The 17,126-nt window shown below is 38.7% G+C and overlaps 1 protein-coding gene across 1 annotated transcript in view; it reads right to left on the reverse strand.

Moving 5' to 3' along the window:
- Positions 1–15,085: 15,085 nt before the first annotated feature.
- The window catches only part of LOC128362307 (GDP-mannose 4,6 dehydratase-like), a 6,097-nt gene continuing 4,056 nt past the window's right edge, over positions 15,086–17,126 (reverse strand). The window contains exons 2-3 of the mRNA XM_053323048.1: positions 15,919–16,010; positions 15,086–15,104 (exon numbers count right to left, since the gene is read on the reverse strand). Coding sequence (XP_053179023.1) covers positions 15,086–15,104; positions 15,919–16,010 — 111 coding nt within the window. The remainder of the gene's footprint in view (positions 15,105–15,918; positions 16,011–17,126) is intronic.

Below are 17,126 nucleotides of genomic sequence, written 5' to 3' on the forward strand. Positions count from 1 at the left end.
TCTGTACAAACAATCTGATATCTATGTAAACACCACTACAGTATCTATGCACACTAGACGAGAGAAAAATACCAATACAGACAAATCTCTGAGTCAACTTAGCTGCGTGTGCTCACTGTGTAAACTCATTTCCATTTAAAGGGCCTATATCGGATTCGCAGCGTGGTGATTTTGGTCCCAAGGTGATGATGAGAGTCGCCCCCCCCGCCCCCGCCTATGAAAAGCTAAAAATACTGAAGCATGACGTTTGTATGCTTGACAAACTGGAGAAATGTGACGTTTGGGTGCTATTGCGTGGATATTACAGCTGCAGCTGAAGCATCAGAAGGGCCGTCAGTGAAACCACAATGTCAAAACCAAAACCAGATCATACAGCGAGAGTGACGGGGTGAAGTTCTGCTGAAAATATCTAAATCGTCCAAAACGACAGAAAGCAGCTGAGCTGTGACACATGAGCTCATTTTAATATGAAAGGCACGTTTTAAAAAGGTGTGTCATTACATACTTACATTGTTTTGGTATTTCTTTCTTTTTTTTAATGAATAAAGCATCTCAGCAACTTATGTTCATACTGCATTCTAGTTGTATGCTACAGAGTAGAGTAGAATGGAGTAGAATAGAATGGAATGGAATGGAATAGAGTAGAATGGAATGGAATGGAATGGAATGGAATAGAATGGAATAGAGTAGAATGGAATAGAGTAGAATGGAATAGAATAGAATGGAATGGAATAGAATGGAATGGAACAGAATGGAATGGAATAGAATGGAATGGAATGGAACAGAATGGAATGGAATAGAATGGAATAGAATGAAATAGAATGGAATGGGATAGAATGGAATGGAATAGAATGGAATGGAATAGAATGGAATAGAATGGAATGGGATAGAATGGAATGGAATGGAATGGAATAGAATGGAATAGAATGGAATAGAATGGAATATAATATAATAGAATGGAATGGAATATAGAGTCTTTATTGTCATTGTACAAAGCACAACGAAATTGAGATGCCATCTTTATGTAACAGATACAAAGAAAACAACGAAGATGATTATCATTAATACTGTAAATAATCATAATAAACTACGGTAGTATAGATTTGAAGTGTGATGGAGTCCTATCAATAGAGCCAATTAAGAAGGTTTTTTTATAAAAACAGGTTTTTGATTCATTTTTTGATTCAAACCCAGATTTACTAACACTAACCCATTATTATACTTTATTAAAACATGATTATAAGTTCTGCAAGGTTTCTGAATGAGCTAATTTAATTAAAATCATGATCAGATTTCAGTGTGGTCATTATTAGAGCTTCAGCTGGTTCACATTGAGTGGAAAACATTCCAGTTTGGGAAAAATTTGTTCCCATTTGTAGTTTCCCATTTAAATGCTTGGAGGCAATCTTTTACACGAGTACATATCAAGTTATAATAAGAAGCCGAATACCACAAAAACATGAGACTCTAATTGTAGGTTGTAGGTCTATTTGTCAGGGGGGTAAAAAACATTGTTACGCAGCTATACATTCACACAAAAGCACATTACATGGAATTAAGCAGATAAAGATTTTATTCAGCTTCGTTCACTGATCACATGACCAGCAGAGCTCCAGTTAAATCATTACAGAGCATCCAGCAGGAGTATCATTGGCCCTGGAGGACATAGCAACAGGGAGATTGATGTGTTTGATAAATATTTAGTGTAATCACTGGTTACCGTCTTTCTCTCCCCCATCTTACTAACTACACAAAATTAATTAAGCGAGCGATTCCAGCTTTGTGTGTTTACTGTGGTGAGTCTTGTATGGTAGAGAAATGCTACGGGCTACTGTCAGTCACTCTTCACAAAAGGTAAAAGATGGAATAAACAACATGCTCTGAGAGACAGAAAACGCGTGAGGGATATAATTGAAGGGGGGAGGAAAAAAGATAGATGGATGATGAGATGAGGATACAGTTAAAATCTAGTTCATAATGTTCTCAGGGTTGAATTTTATGAGTTTGTTACATAACCTGTCCAAGTTTAAAATCTTCTCTCTCTCTCTCTCTCTCTAGTTTCCTTTATTTCTCTCTCTTTTTTACTATTGTGACTGAAAAAAAGTGAAAAGCACACACTAGCAGAAAGACAGGAAGCCTGAATCATGCATGAACTTTCTCCATGTAACTTAAGAAGAGCTGTAATGACACACACTGACCTGCAGAGGGCCTCGTCCATGAGCTGGCTTCTCAAACAAATGCCTCCCATCACTTAAAATCAAAAAACACTGAACTAGATGCAAAAAAAATAGTACTTAACAGATGTGAAAGTCACCATAATTTGTGTTTTAGGGAGATTTGATGCATAGTTCTGGAGCTACAATAAGTTTTTTGTCATTATGAACTCATGTGCTGATTATTTTCTCAATTAATCAGTTGATAAAAAGTTTGAAAAGTGAGACAAAAAGTCCCATTATAGTTAGTTATATTCAGTTTGTTCTCATAAGAGATAAATAAAGGCACCAAGTCCTCATAATTAAGAAGCTGAAACCAGATCTATAGATATGAAAAAATGAACCAGTATTAAAATAGTTGCTGATTAATTTTATGTGAGTCTGCCAATAAATGAACCGATTGTTCCTCTTGGATTGAAGCTTCCTAAAAAAAAAAAGTAAGTAGTGACTTTTTTTCATTATTCAAGTCTATTATATGTCAGGACAGGAAGTAAAAAAAGAAGAAGAAGAAGTAATAACGCTCACCACAAGTTCCCACAACCCAATGTGAGGTCTTCAAAAATGCTGATTATGTCTGAACAACAGTCAAAACACAAAAAGGTATTCTATTTATAAGGATATAAAAATACCAGAAAATGTCAAATGATTAATAATTAAAATCATTTTTAATGTTCAGTCAATCAAATAAATGAAGAAACTAAGAGAATTAATACAAAGTGCTGCTAAAAGATGTGAATTAAACCTCTGGATGGAACTCATTTTGCTGTTTATATTTATTTTATTGTTTCTTTTGCTGGTTTGTTTCTCAAATAGGGAAAAAAAAGAGGGAAAAAAAGGTTGGATTACTTTTGATACAGTATCTTTTAGTCCATTTCAGTTCTCTGGCTAGACTGAGACCCGCTGTTGTTTATTACCTGAACTCAGTCCTGACTGAAACTATCAGGGGACTCATCCACAGCGGCTCACTGCTGCCATCTATAAATCACAGGTGAAACTACATCTGCAACAGTTTATTTTGGCTTCTGTGTGTCACACGAACAAGTCAGTTGATCTGGAAGATTTGGGCTTTGATTTAAGATACAGACTTGGATGCAATCATATTTAGCTTGCTGATACTATTTATTGACTCAATGTATTTACTTAACAAACCTCAAAATGTACGCCCACCTACACCCCCTTACCCCAACCTCCCCCCCTCCCCCCCTCGTCCATAAACTGCATGTTTCCATGTGTTACAACCTTGCTGGAAAACAGAAAAAGAACTGACTCATGAGTGGAGCAACAAATCTGACCCACAAAAGCACGACCACAAAACATTCCCTGACTCTGAATGAGGAAAGTGCAGGCTTGTTTCTCTTGGCAGCCGGCAGCCTATTCTTAAGATAAAGTTCACTTTCGACCCATCTAGGCAACGCAGGCTGCCTTGTGTGAAGGCCTAACCTTTCAAAAACAGGGCTCGGCTTTGCTCGGGGAGCCATTCTGACCGCCGACTACCACCAGGCCACCAACGCAACACAGTCCTGTTTTTGCTCATTGAATTGGCGGGATGCATGAGAACATGTGGGCACAGAGATTATACTGCATCTCCATTTGGAGCAAAAAAAAAAAAAGAAAAAATCCTGAAAGGCAATTTTAAAACAATGAAAAAGCATGGCACCTTAAATACACAGAAACCACACACACACACACACACACACACACACACACACACAGCTAATGAGTCCTATGAGACAGAACACACACACACACACACACACACACACACACAGCTAATGAGTCCTATGAGACAGAACACACACACACACACACACACACACACACACACACACACACACACACACACACACACACACACACACACACACACTCCAATAGGGAATGTGATCATTTGGTTGAAGGCAAGTCTTTATCCCGCAGTGATTCTCACACACACACAGACAGACACAGACACAGACACACACACACACACACACACACACTGCTGCGAGCGTGCCACTGAGGGCTGATTGGAGAGCGTTAATGTAAACACCAATCAGAGAGTGAGTAAACTCAGCCAATGAACTGTTAAGGAGACAAGACGTCTCATCATTCATGGACGGGTTGAGACAACGTCCGTCGCTGTCCTGTGCAAACCTTGTTCCTCCTAATCTTGTTCTGAGGCTTTGTGGCAATGAAGTTTTTGATATAATCTCATGGTTTGTGGCTATTTTCCTTTTCTTTCTGTTTTTACTTTAGATGCAGAAGAAATTGGCTTTTTTTTTTTTTTTTTTAAATATCACAATAGTCCAGTGAAAAGCTTTCTTCTTCTTCTTCTTTACTCTTTTTTTTAAAGCATTTTTGAGGTAATATATATATTTTTAAAAGGAATATTGAAACCTAAAAAAGCCAAAACCATGTTTCTGCTAAATGCTTCACGAATTAGGAGAAGAAGAAACAAATATCTTGAGTGATGTGTTTTTGAAGGGTTTTATTACACTAAGTAGAATTTGTTTGTCCAAAAAAAAAAAAAAAAAAAGAAAGAAACTCATTAGCTTTTTTTAACCACATCTTAAGCACTTCTGCAGTTGTGTGCTGACTTTATGTCAAACTATTACAAAGTAATGCTTATAAAATTAGAGTTGCAGTCATGTGAAAACTACTTTTTATATATTTTTTTTCCCAAACTACAAAAAAAACAACACTGGCTTTTTCAAAATTACAGTCTTATGAAAAGTCATGAACTAATCTTGCCTTTTTTGAGTAATCCACTTCTTTTTTTTTTCATTCAGACCCCTTTAAATAATTTTATTTAGCAAGTGTTGTGTATAAAAATGCATCCTCAACAGTTAAACAACTAATGAGGCAGGAAATAATGGATCCAAACACACTATTATATCCTCTGCCCACACATCACACCCTACTGGATCACACACACACACACACACACACACACACACACACACACACATACATACACACAGGGAGTCAAACAACAGAATCACATTACTAACACGTTACAAGAATTGCATAATATACCCACAAAACTGTACTAAGTGGTGGTATTACCGCCTGAGTGTGAGAGTAAACTGCTGGCAGGCTGCACTATAGCTGCTTTAGGACTATAAACGCATCAACACGCCGAGCAAACAGTGTGTGTGAGCTTTGTGGGGGGAAACAGGCGTGTTAAATCCTGTGTGTGTCTCAAGCGTGGGAGCTTCTGCAAACCCGGATGGGGGAGAGACCAAAGGGTAAGCAGAGAGAGAAAGAGAGAGAGAGCCGTAAGAAGATAATGGGACGATGATAAGTCTTTTGAGGAGGAATTCGGATATGGATAATGAAGGATATAGATGAAGGAAGTCTGTCTCCTGAATGCAATCTGTACTTTTTGTTTTCGAAAGCCGTCAAAAACAATGAAGTGGAAACCTACTGCTGCTGCTGCTGCTGCTGTAGTAGTATATAACCCTCTCACCTCCTTTAACTGTTTCCATCTTTTCTTGTCTCTTCATTCCCCCCCCCTAGCTTAGCTCAACCCTCTCCCTCCCCCCTCCCCTCCTCTCCCTCTCCCTCCCTCCCTCACCATCATGTCATTTTCCTTGTCATGAGCGAGGCGTGTTAATAATTCAGCCCGTCTCTCTGTGTGACTGCTGTGACAGCTGCAGGTGGGAGAGCTCGCACGGAGAGAGAGAGAGAGAGAGAGAGAGCGACGTTGAGGGGTTTTTGTTCACGGCTTTCCTGTGAAGCGCTTCAGTGGGAGAACACAATGGGATCGTGTTGAACCCTCAGATGCAGAACAGATTACTCTGAGCAGTCTGTAAGCACTTCCCCATTTAGGGTTGGTTGTTCATGCATATTTCACAAGTGCAGTTTCCAACATATTCAACTTTTATTATTGTCGGAAAAGATACATTATTCATGAATTTGGCTTATTCCTACTTTTTGTTCCCACTCTTTATTTAGTCTATTTACCGCTAAAGAATGGGTTTTCCAAATTTTGCAAGCGTGTCTTAAAACAATAATCAGATGTCTAACTGAAATTAAAATGATGTCGAAACAGGTTTTGCATGCTTGCTCCAAAAGCACTTAGAAAATAAGTGATGTGGAATAAAATCCCCAGTGCTCAAAAAATGTATTTGAAAGTTTGTCTATAGATAATATGAGGCTTCAGCTGTCTGACTCAAGTCAAATTATGTGATTATCTTCCACAGTTGCAGCTTTTTAGAACAATTTCCCTTGTTTGTGTCTCGATGGACCAGTGTTTTCCTGTTCAGCTCCAGTGGAAGGATCATCATAACAAAAACGAAGGGATTTGAAGTCTCATATTAGCTTTAAATAAACTTAAAAAGAAAGGGAAGCCTGTAGTTATAGACATTATGAAGGGATCTTCTAATGGAGGAATGATCACAGTAAGAAAAACATGTTTCAGTGTTGATTTGTGCTCCTGATTGTTGTTTTAGGACAGACTTGAAAAAGTGTGAGCCTATCCTTTAAATATTGTTACAAGAACAAAGACATAAAATACGTCCCCCATATCCATAATATCTGGTATTTTTAGCACTTCCTGTTAAAAACCTTAAAGGACAACTCCATCTGCCCTTCTTTTTTTTTAGGGTTGTTCAAATAGAAACACCCACTCAGACGTTTGTAAAAAGTTGTAACGTGGGTTAGAGGACTGACCCCCCCCCCTTCCCTCGTCCCTCAATTGGAAGACCACCACACAAGATGAGTGTTTTTTTAACCAGACTAGCTACATGGTCCTGAATCCTATAATACTGTAACTCAAACTTGTGTTGAGCACAGATGATACATTTTTATTTTTGTGTTATTTTTGTGTTAGTTTTTTGTTGTCTTTTCTTTTTTATTTACTTATTTGTATTATTATTATCTTTAACTTATTTATATTTATTTTTATTATTATTTTTATTATTATTATTATTTTTATTATTATTATTTTTTTTATTATTATTATTATTTTTATTATTATTATTATTATTATTGTTATTATTATTAATATCATTATTATTATTAATACATTTGTTATTATTATTATTATTATTATTATTAATACATTTGTTATTATTATTATTATTATTATTATTATTATTACATTTATTATTATTATTATTATTAATTTGATTTGATTTTTTTTATTTTTTTCCTTTTTCCTTCTAATTTATTCTTGATTATTGGTGTGTTTTTTTGTGTTTTTTTGGTGTCTAGATGTTTGTGAAGAAAAAGTTTACACCTTGTTTCTGTGTATTAATCTTAAAATCAATAAAAAACAAGGAAAAAAATGATGATACATTTTTCCAGTGTCAATAAACCAAACTTTATTGTTTTCTCTCATGTTACGTAGGAAAACTAAACCACCTTCCTCAATCAGAAGAATTACCCGATCCTGAATCCTGTAGGACTGTAACTCAAACTAGTGTTCACGAAAAGTCTATAGTGAAATGTGATTGTTTTCTCTCATGCTATGCAGGAAAACTAAATCAAATGCTTAGTTTTAGATATTAGCTTTTATATGGAAAGTGCTGCAGATTTACAAAATAAGTTTATATGTGATAAAGGAGGCTTGGGATTTTTTTTTTTAGCCACACTCGAAGCTTGACTCTAGGGATAGCAATTTTACGTCTGTCCATCATTTGAATGTCTCCACATCTATTTTGATGGATCTATTTTATACAGACATTCATGATTCCCAGAGGATGAAGCCGTCTGACTTTAAGCGATCCCTTGAGTTTTCCTATAGCGACCATCATAAAGTTGACATATTTGGTTTTGAGTTGAACGTCTCAGCCGCTATATTTGGTACAGATATTCATGGTACCCAGAGGGATGCACCCTAATAACCTTTTTTTGATCCTACCGCCATCATCAAGTCAAAATGTTACCAACCAATAAACACTAATGACATTCCTATCAGTACTTTAAATGCTAATTAATGAATGCTAGAACCCAGACATGCTAGTTGGTAAGGATGGAGGTACTATTAATGTATTTGGATTATGGCTTTAAAGGGAAGAAGCTTGAGCACAAAGGCCAAACTAATAAACTCCTCCGTTGCTATGGTTACAGAGAAAAAGAGAAAATATCCCCTCTATAGTCTTTTGATACTGCAGCTGGCTGTTTCTCTGGCCCTCCAGTGTCCGTCCACTATTCCCTGTCCACCTCCGCCCCTGCAAGCATTAGAAAATAACCTTCTCTCTGTTCTTTGTGATGACTCTCTCTACAGCGGAAACCGGCACACCCACCCCCACACACACACATACACGCACACACTCTCTCCATCTCAAATCCAATACTACAACTCGAGCTCCCTGGGCGAGTCTGATGAACAAGCTGGCCTTCAGAAGGGATTCCCTGTAAAAGACGACGGTGGCGGCCCGGCTGGGAGAAAGCTGATGGGAAGGAAGAGAGAGAAATGCTGAGTAGCCGGTGTGAGTGATCTTTTCCTCTGTGGTGGGACAGACTGGAAATTGCTCCACACCACTGCTGCCAGTAATCCAGCGGGCTCAGCTGTTCAGAGCGGGCAGCATGTGGTGAGGGGTTACCAGAGCCCGGTTTATTGGTGTGGAAATAAATAAACACAGAAGAAGAACCTCGTACAGGTACAGGGATTTTCTGTCACTCTGAGAGTCCTTGTGTGTGTGTGTGTGTGTGTGTGTGTGTGTGTGTGTGTGTGTGTGTGTGTGTGTGTGTGTGTGTGTGTGTGTGTGTGTGTGTGTGTGTGTGTATGTGTGTGTGTGTGTGGCCTCAGGATGATCTTCGATGTGGGAGGTGGGAGCAGAGTCACAGCCTCTGACCACAAGAGGATGTGGAGAAAGGAGTCATCAGTCTTCTCACTTGTTCTCCCACTCTTTTTTTTTTTTCTTTCTAGTTGTCTGTCTATCTTCCTATCCCCCCCCCCCTCTATTAAGGCTTACTATATTTCTTCCTGACTCTTTAGCTTTCTACTTCTACATCCTATTCTGCCAACATACGGTTCATTAAACAACCATTTATATCAGTGAGCAGTGTTTGGATTCTGTCTTTAAGTTTAAAAAAGTAATCTTATGAAGCAAAAGTAGAGACAAATGGCATTACAAACTATGAGAACCAATATTTTTTAACTTTTCAGTAGTGTTGAAATGAGGCTGTGGCTCAGGAGGTAGAGCGGGTCGTCCACTAATCGGATGATTGGTAGTTCGATTCCCGGCTCCTTCGGTCCACATGGCAATTGGCGCTTTTCTACTACTACTCAGTTCCAGCACGACTCGACTCGTTTTTTTTTTGCGTTTCTACTAGGGATAGTATCTGGTACCTGCTACTTTTTTAGTATCTGCTCTGCTGAGGTTCCAAGCGAGCCGAGCCGATGCTAAATGTGACGTCAACAGACTGCTGGCCACTGATTGGTCAGAAGAGTTGTCGCTGGAAGAGTTATGAGCCGTCCCACACAAGAATCAACCCCGCCATTTTTAAATACCGGCGACAGTGTTACAGCCATACGGCTCAATGTCGTTGCTTTGTGTGTGACAGAAAGCCACACACAGCAGCAAGTACACCACTGCCGCCATGTCCTCCATTGTTTATGTGTTTGTGTCGCGTATAAAATGAAGTCACGGCAGATTCGCGGAGCCGTGCTATGACGACCCCGCCCACGTTGAGTAGGTACTTCTTTGTAATGAAAAAGGTCGTTCCTGGAACCGAGTCGAGTCGAGTCGAGCCGAGTAGTGCTGGAACTGTGTAGTGGAAAAGCGCCATTAGTTTCCTCCAGATGAGCAGGTTGGCTCCCTGTGTGCTAGCTCCTATCATCAGTGTATGAATGTGTGTGAATGGATGGATATGACATGCACTATGCACTAAAAGCACTATGTAAGTACAATCCATTTACCATTAGTTGATCAATTTAAAATGTATCACCAATAATTATGATAATTGATTCATCTTTTAAGTAATTTGTCAAATAAAAATAGCTGTTTCCAGATGCTCAAATGCTGTTTTCCCCAGTTGTATATGTTAAATATTGATACTGAATCTAACAAATTATTACCTTTGGGTTTTGGAAAACCTATTCCAACATGTATAATTGGGGATAAGATACATTAAGTACTAAAAAAAAAAGAACCAACAATAAATAAGACAAAAACAGGATAAAGAAAAAATAGTATATACAGTAAACGGGATTTTGTGTAAATAAATCAGCAGTAGATAAATGTGCAATAAGCAGACGTTGCGGAGATTATATACATGTGAATCAGTGATTGTGATCTTTTTTTATCATTATTATTATTATTATTATTATTATTATTATTATTATTATTATTATTATTATTATTATTATTATTATTATTATTATTATTATTATTTTGGGGCAAGTCTCGCTCATTCGTGGCAGGGCAGGGGAGCTTGGGCCCCGGTGACCGCTGCTTGCAGCTTTAATTATTATTTTGGGGGGTTTTTTTTGCCTTTATTGTACAGTTGGTGGCAGTAAAGGCCGACAGGAAACAACTCAAACCAGGGACGTTGCAGGTATACGGTCCAGTATTCGCTGTAACCACTCGGCTCTGAGGGGTGCTCCAAAATGTTCTATTTTAAACACTGTCAACATAATCAAAATGACAAAACGGTTTTCCGCGAAAGCAGCTAAATGTTGTGTAAATAAGCATCTACTTGCTAACATTTTTGCTGCAACCGCTTTATAAATAGTCACAAATGAGTCTGTCAGCTTGTTTTGGAGTTCGTTTGCCTCAAAGTGGCCCAAAAAAAAAAAAAAAAAAAGTGATGAAAGCACCTCTGACTTTTCCTTCTTCACACTAGCTTCACAATGACTTTATAGAAAAAATGAGTCAATCCAACACATTAATAAAACTATAAGTTGAGTCTATGTGCAGGCCGGTTCTTCCAGAGTTACTCAAGGTCTCGACGAGCTCAATAAAACTGAGTCAAACTGAGCGGAATCGGTGCTTATTAGGATGAGTCTTGGTTGTATCATTTTATAAAAGGAAAAACTGTATAAAAGCAATGTATCATGTACACATTACAAATGGCCTTATTATCTATAATCTGACTAAGCTCCCCGCTCCATATCCCTTCCCAAACCGCCATGGTGAAGGAGGATCAGTGCTGCCTGGAGACTGTGTGTCAGATCCCAATGTGGAAGGGCAAGAGGAGGAGGAGGAGGATGAGGAGGATGAGGAGGAGGAGGGGGGGGGGGGGGGGGGGGGGTGGGTGGAGGAGGAGGAGGAGGGGGGGGGGCGGCGCCGAGGGATCTCCTGGGATCAACGAAGGAGCTCCGAGACAAAAGGGACATTGTGGCACAGACTGACCCATCCAAGAAAACATTACTTCCTGTCCCATCAGCTCAAGCATCCTCCGCACATGAGCTGCTCTCTTCCCAGAACTGAAACCCCCACCCTCCCCTCCCCTCCCCTCCCCTCCTCCCCTCCTCCCCCCTCCCCTCTTTTCTACATCACACACCGCCGGTAACCATTCACAGCAGTGGTGAATACTGACCACATGCAGACACAGTTAACTACATTTAGAAACTGGCATGCAGCGAGTTTCAAAATGACTCGACAAATAAAGACCTGGAGCTTTAATAAGACGAGGACTGTTTGACATTTACTGGATGTAGCAATGTCACACAAAAAAAAATGAAAAAATAAAAAATGTCAAAGTTAAAACTGTTGCATTTTTTTTTGCATGTGTAAAGACCATGAACAAACAAATCAAACATTCCTTTATATTACTTCAGATGATTTTCCAAAGCATAACTCATAACTGTGTGCTTCCAGGCAGTTACTGGCTACAACTCATGTTAGAAATGTTATGAATATCAATACCAAATTCTTTTTAAATAAGCCACTATTCTTTATATTAACATCAAGTCAAATGAATTATCGTCCAACTATGCAGAAAATGTGGTTAAACACAACATTTATGATATGGATCAGTCTCAACATGCTATGAATGTTAACTATATGCTACCTGCTCAGTACTAAATGTGAGAAAAAGACATAAATTAAGGCGGCAGTTGTCCCATATTATTTAGCTTCTTCACTTTTGACTCTAAACAATCATTGACATTAGACCAGAGGTGTCAAACTCATTTTCATTCAAGGGCCACATACAGAACAATTTGATCTGATGTGGGCCGAATCATTAAAAAGATGGAGGGAAGGAAGGAAAGAAGGAAAGAAGGTAGGAAGGTAGGAAGGAAATAAGAAGGGAAGGAAGGAAAGACAGGCAAAAGGAAGGAGGGAAGAAAGGTAGGAAAGAGAGATAGTGAAGGATGGACAGACAGAGGGAAGGAAGAAAGGACAGATGGAAGAATGGAAGGAAGAAAGGACAGATGGAAGGAAGGACAGAAGGAAGAATGGAAGGAAGGACAGAAGGAAGAATGGACAGATGGAAGGAAGGAAGGAAGGAAGAAAGGACAGATGGAAGGAAGGACAGAAGGAAGAAAGGAAGGAAGGATAGAAGGAAGAAAGGAAGGAAGGACAGAAGGAAGAATGGAAGGAAGGAGAGAAGGAAGGAAGGAAGAATGGAAGGAAGGACAGAAGGAAGGAAGGACAGAAGGAAGAAAGGCGATAAAGGAACGAAGAAAAGAAAAAAGGAAGGTAGGAAGGAAGAGAAGACATGAAGGACAGATGGAATGAAGGAAAAGAGCATATGTCTGTGTGTATGTATGTATTTTTGTAGGTTATATATGTAATTTTATTTTTACTGTTATATTTTATTATTATTATTATCATTACTATTATTATTATTTATTATTTTATTTTTTATTTATATATTTTTTTATTTTATTTTATTTTTTTATTTTATTTTTTTATTCATCTATTTATTTTTATAATTTTTATTTTATTTTATTCATATTAATTATTATTATTCTTATTATTCTTATTATTCTTATTATAATTATTATTATTATTTTATTTTATTTTATTATTATATCTCTGCCACCTCATACCAACATCCAGAGACATCATCTTTACTGTTTTTATTTATTTATTTATTTCTACTTTTATGTAAGTTTTGTTTTAGGTGTGTGTATTTTTTCTGTTGTGATAAAAATTGGAAATGCCAATGAACCCCTGCCTCCCTACTGCACCAATCCAACGGTGGATAAGAAAAGTGCTAGATACATAGTTTACAAAACAGCAAGGTCGACATTCACATCCAGAAAGAGTCAAAAATATAATATATGTCATGTGAGCAGCTGCGTGCAACATTACGACTGACTTCCAGGGGAGAGAGAGAGAGAGAGAGAGAGAGAGAGAGGCTGAAAATAGGCACAGTCATCCTTGTATTTTAAACAATATCGTATGTTCCCCCCTCCGACCACGTCCGCACTCTGTGACAGTTCGCTTTTCACTCCGCCTTCGAGTCAAGCCGTTCAGAATAACTATGAACACATTTAATGTCTGACAACACTGGTGAAGAAAGTAGAACATCTGCTAAAGAAACAGACATTTTTTTCTATATTGGACTTATTATTCATTATTCACCAGGTGCACACACACACACACACACACACACGCACACACACACGTCTAATAGGATGATAATGTTGTTGAATGTGTGAACACTAAATATTTTACTAACAGCTGATAATCATGACAATTTTATATGGTAATAATTCAGGACTAGTTATCAGTGTTAGCAGCCAAAAATTGATTAATGCAACCTTTTTCACAATTTAAAATGTGATCATTCAGCTTCAAAGTCAGTGCAGTTTTCGCCCCTGCATCCAAGTGTAAAGAGTTGGCTGCTAAAAAACACTGTACTCATAAGCTTTTTATATCAGAAAATGAATCCCAGAAGACAAACAATAAGCCAAAGTGAATGCTATTAAAGGATTATGTTGATGTGGTAATTTCCTGCTTTAAAAGAAAGCTGCTGTTCAATCGCCAAAATCTCAACTCCTGCATGTCAGAGTGTCTTTGAACGCACCGCAGAGGAGAATTATAATAATAGCCTCTATAATAGACACTTGAATTCAAAAAATGGACAAACATCTTTTTTCTTTCTTTTCTAAATGTGACAAATGGTGCTCTTTGATAAACAACAAACCAGTTCAACCTGTTTACTTTTAAAAAAGGTTGGCAGCCTCTCTCACCCGCATCTCATTTTTCATTTTTGAGCCATTAGAATAGATTTCACTGGAAGCCTGTTTATAAATAATAAGTGCAGGTGATTCGTTAGCTTTATTCACGCTCCTCTCGTCTGCATGGTTTCTAACTCGCTATGGTTACAGTATGTTGTTGGAATGCATATTCACCGTTATCAGTTTTCTCCTTTGTCTCAATCTTCAAAACATACCCATGCGCTGCGATTCCCAGGAATGGAGGAGGTAAGTAAACAACATTTATCACATATGTGTCAGAAAGTTGGTCTTAATTTAGTGGAACAGCGTGTTGCACAAAACTCAAGACCAGCTGACCCGTGAGAGACCATGTGTGTTTGCAGGATCACGGTACCTGACGTGACTCTGAGCGCCCAGGTTGTAGATCTCTGTCGGCTTCACCTGGTTGATGATCTTCACCAGACACGTGCTGTCAGTCAGGTCGCCGTAGTGCAGCTTCATGTCTGACAAACACAAAAAAAAACAAACACTGGTTTCTACTGTAATTCACACACTCACTGATCCTTCTCATATTCACTCACCATGACTTCCCTTCTTGGAAAGTTTTGTTTGTTTGATGTCACATATCAGAGAGGAAAACCCAACAGCTGCTGTTTTGTGTTTGTGCACTTTAAATGAAATCAATCAGATCGGAATAATTGATGGTCAAAGTTCACTGAGAGCCAACTGATGATCCTGATGATACTGTATGTCAATTATATTCTGCTGTAATTCATTGGAAGGATGTTTCATACCAGTTAGCATGCTGACCGGTAACCTGCTGTTACTACATGTCAACTTGCAATCTGAAGAAGAAGACGAAGAAGAAGAAGAAGCCGAAGACGAAGACGAAGAAGAAGAAGAAGAAGAAGAAGAAGAAGAAGAAGAAGAAGAAGAAGAAGAAGAAGAAGAAGGAGAAGGAGAAGGAGGAGGAGGAGAAGAAGAAGAAGAAGGAGAAGACGAACAAGAAGGAGAAGAAGAAGAAGGAGGAGGAGGAGGAGGAGGAGGAGGAGGAGGAGGAGGAGGAGGAGGAGAAGAAGAAGACGAAGACGAAGGAGAAGGAGAAGGAGAAGGAGAAGGAGAAGGAGAAGAAGAAGAAGAAGAAGAAGAAAAAGAAAAAGAAGAAGGAGGAGGAGGAGAAGAAGAAGGAGAAGGAGAAGGAGAAGGAGAAGGAGAAGGAGAAGAAGAAGAAGAAGAAGAAGAAGAAGGAGAAGGAGAAGGAGAAGAAGCATTTTAATTTATAGAGCATATTTTGTACAAGGGATGTCGCCCAAACTGCTTTACAATACTAAAACAATATGATAAAACAATACTAAAACAATATGATAAAACAATACTAAAACAATATGATAAAACAATACTAAAACAATATGATAAAACAATACTAAAACAATATGATAAAACAACTGCAAATAAACTAATAAAACATGTAGTTAGAAATGTTTGTTATATGCAGAAACTAAAATACACTATTACATATTTTATTCTGTTGCTATTTCACTTCTAAGCTTGAACAATGGTCAGCTGCATCACATGTTTGTAATAGTAGACCAACCAAGTGGGTGCAGCATGAAAGAAGAAGAGGATTTAATTTAGATGTTTTAGATGTAGACAGGAAACTTACTGCCTTCAGTGTGAGTCTGTGGGTTTTGGTAAAGATGTTCAATGCGTCCCGTGTTGAAGGAGCTGGAACGACGCAGAATACCATGAACCTGAGAGAGAAGAAGAAGAAGAACAGTTATCAACGTTAAATACATAACATTATGCATCTAGATCAGGGGGTCAAACTCATTTTCATTCAAGGGCCACATACAGCCCAATTTGATCTCATGTGGGCCGGATCATTAAAAGGAAGGAAGGAAGGACAGAAGGAAAAGAAGGAGGAGAAGGAAGGGAATACAGGAAGGAAAGATGGAAGGAAGAAAGGGAGGAAGGAAAGATGGAAGGAAGAAAGGGAGGAAGGACAGATGGAAGGAAGAGAAGACAAAAAGTAAGGAAGGAAGGAATGAAGGAAGGGAAGACAGATGAAAGGAAAGAAGGAAGGAAGGATGGAAGAGAAGACAAGGAGGAAGAAAGGGAGGAAGGACAGATGGAAGGAAGAAAGGGAGGAAGGACAGATGGAAGGAAGAGAAGACAAAAAGTAAAGAAGGAAGGAATGAAGGAAGGGAAGACAGATGAAAGGAAAGAAGGAAGGAAGGATGGAAGAGAAGACAAGGAGGAAGAAAAGGGAGGAAGGACAGATGGAAGGAAGAGGAGACAGGAAGTAAGAAATGAAGGAAGGGAAGACAGATGAAAGGAAAGAAGGAAGAAAAAGAAGAAAAAGAAGAAGGTAGGAAGGATAGACTGAAGGAAGGAAAAGGGGAAGAAGGAAACTGGGCCAGATTGGACCTCTCAGCGGGCCGGTTCTGGCCCACGGGCTGCATGTTTGACACCCCTGATCTAGATCAAGGATGTCAAACATGCGGCCCGTGGGCCAAAACCGGCCCGCCAAGGCATCCAATCCGCTCCTTTCTTGTCTTCTTTTCCTTCCTACCCTCCTATCATCTGTCCTTCTTTCCTTCCTCCCTTTCTTACTTCTTTCCTTCTTTGTTTACTTCCCTCTGTCCTTCCTTCCTTCCCTCCATCTTTCCTTCATCTTCTTTTCCTTTCTTCCTTTCCCCTTTCCTTTCCTTCATATTCCCTTTTCCTTCCTTCCTTCCTTTCTTCCTTTCATCTTTCCATCCCTCCTTCTTTCCTTCCGTCATTCCTTCCCTTCCCTCCTTCCATCTTTCCTTACTATCTCGTTTTCCTTTCTTCCCTTGCCCTTCCTTCCTTCCTTCCTTCCTTCC

This window comes from Scomber japonicus, chromosome 7 (genome assembly GCF_027409825.1).
Source record: "Scomber japonicus isolate fScoJap1 chromosome 7, fScoJap1.pri, whole genome shotgun sequence".
Lineage (NCBI taxonomy): Eukaryota > Metazoa > Chordata > Actinopteri > Scombriformes > Scombridae > Scomber > Scomber japonicus.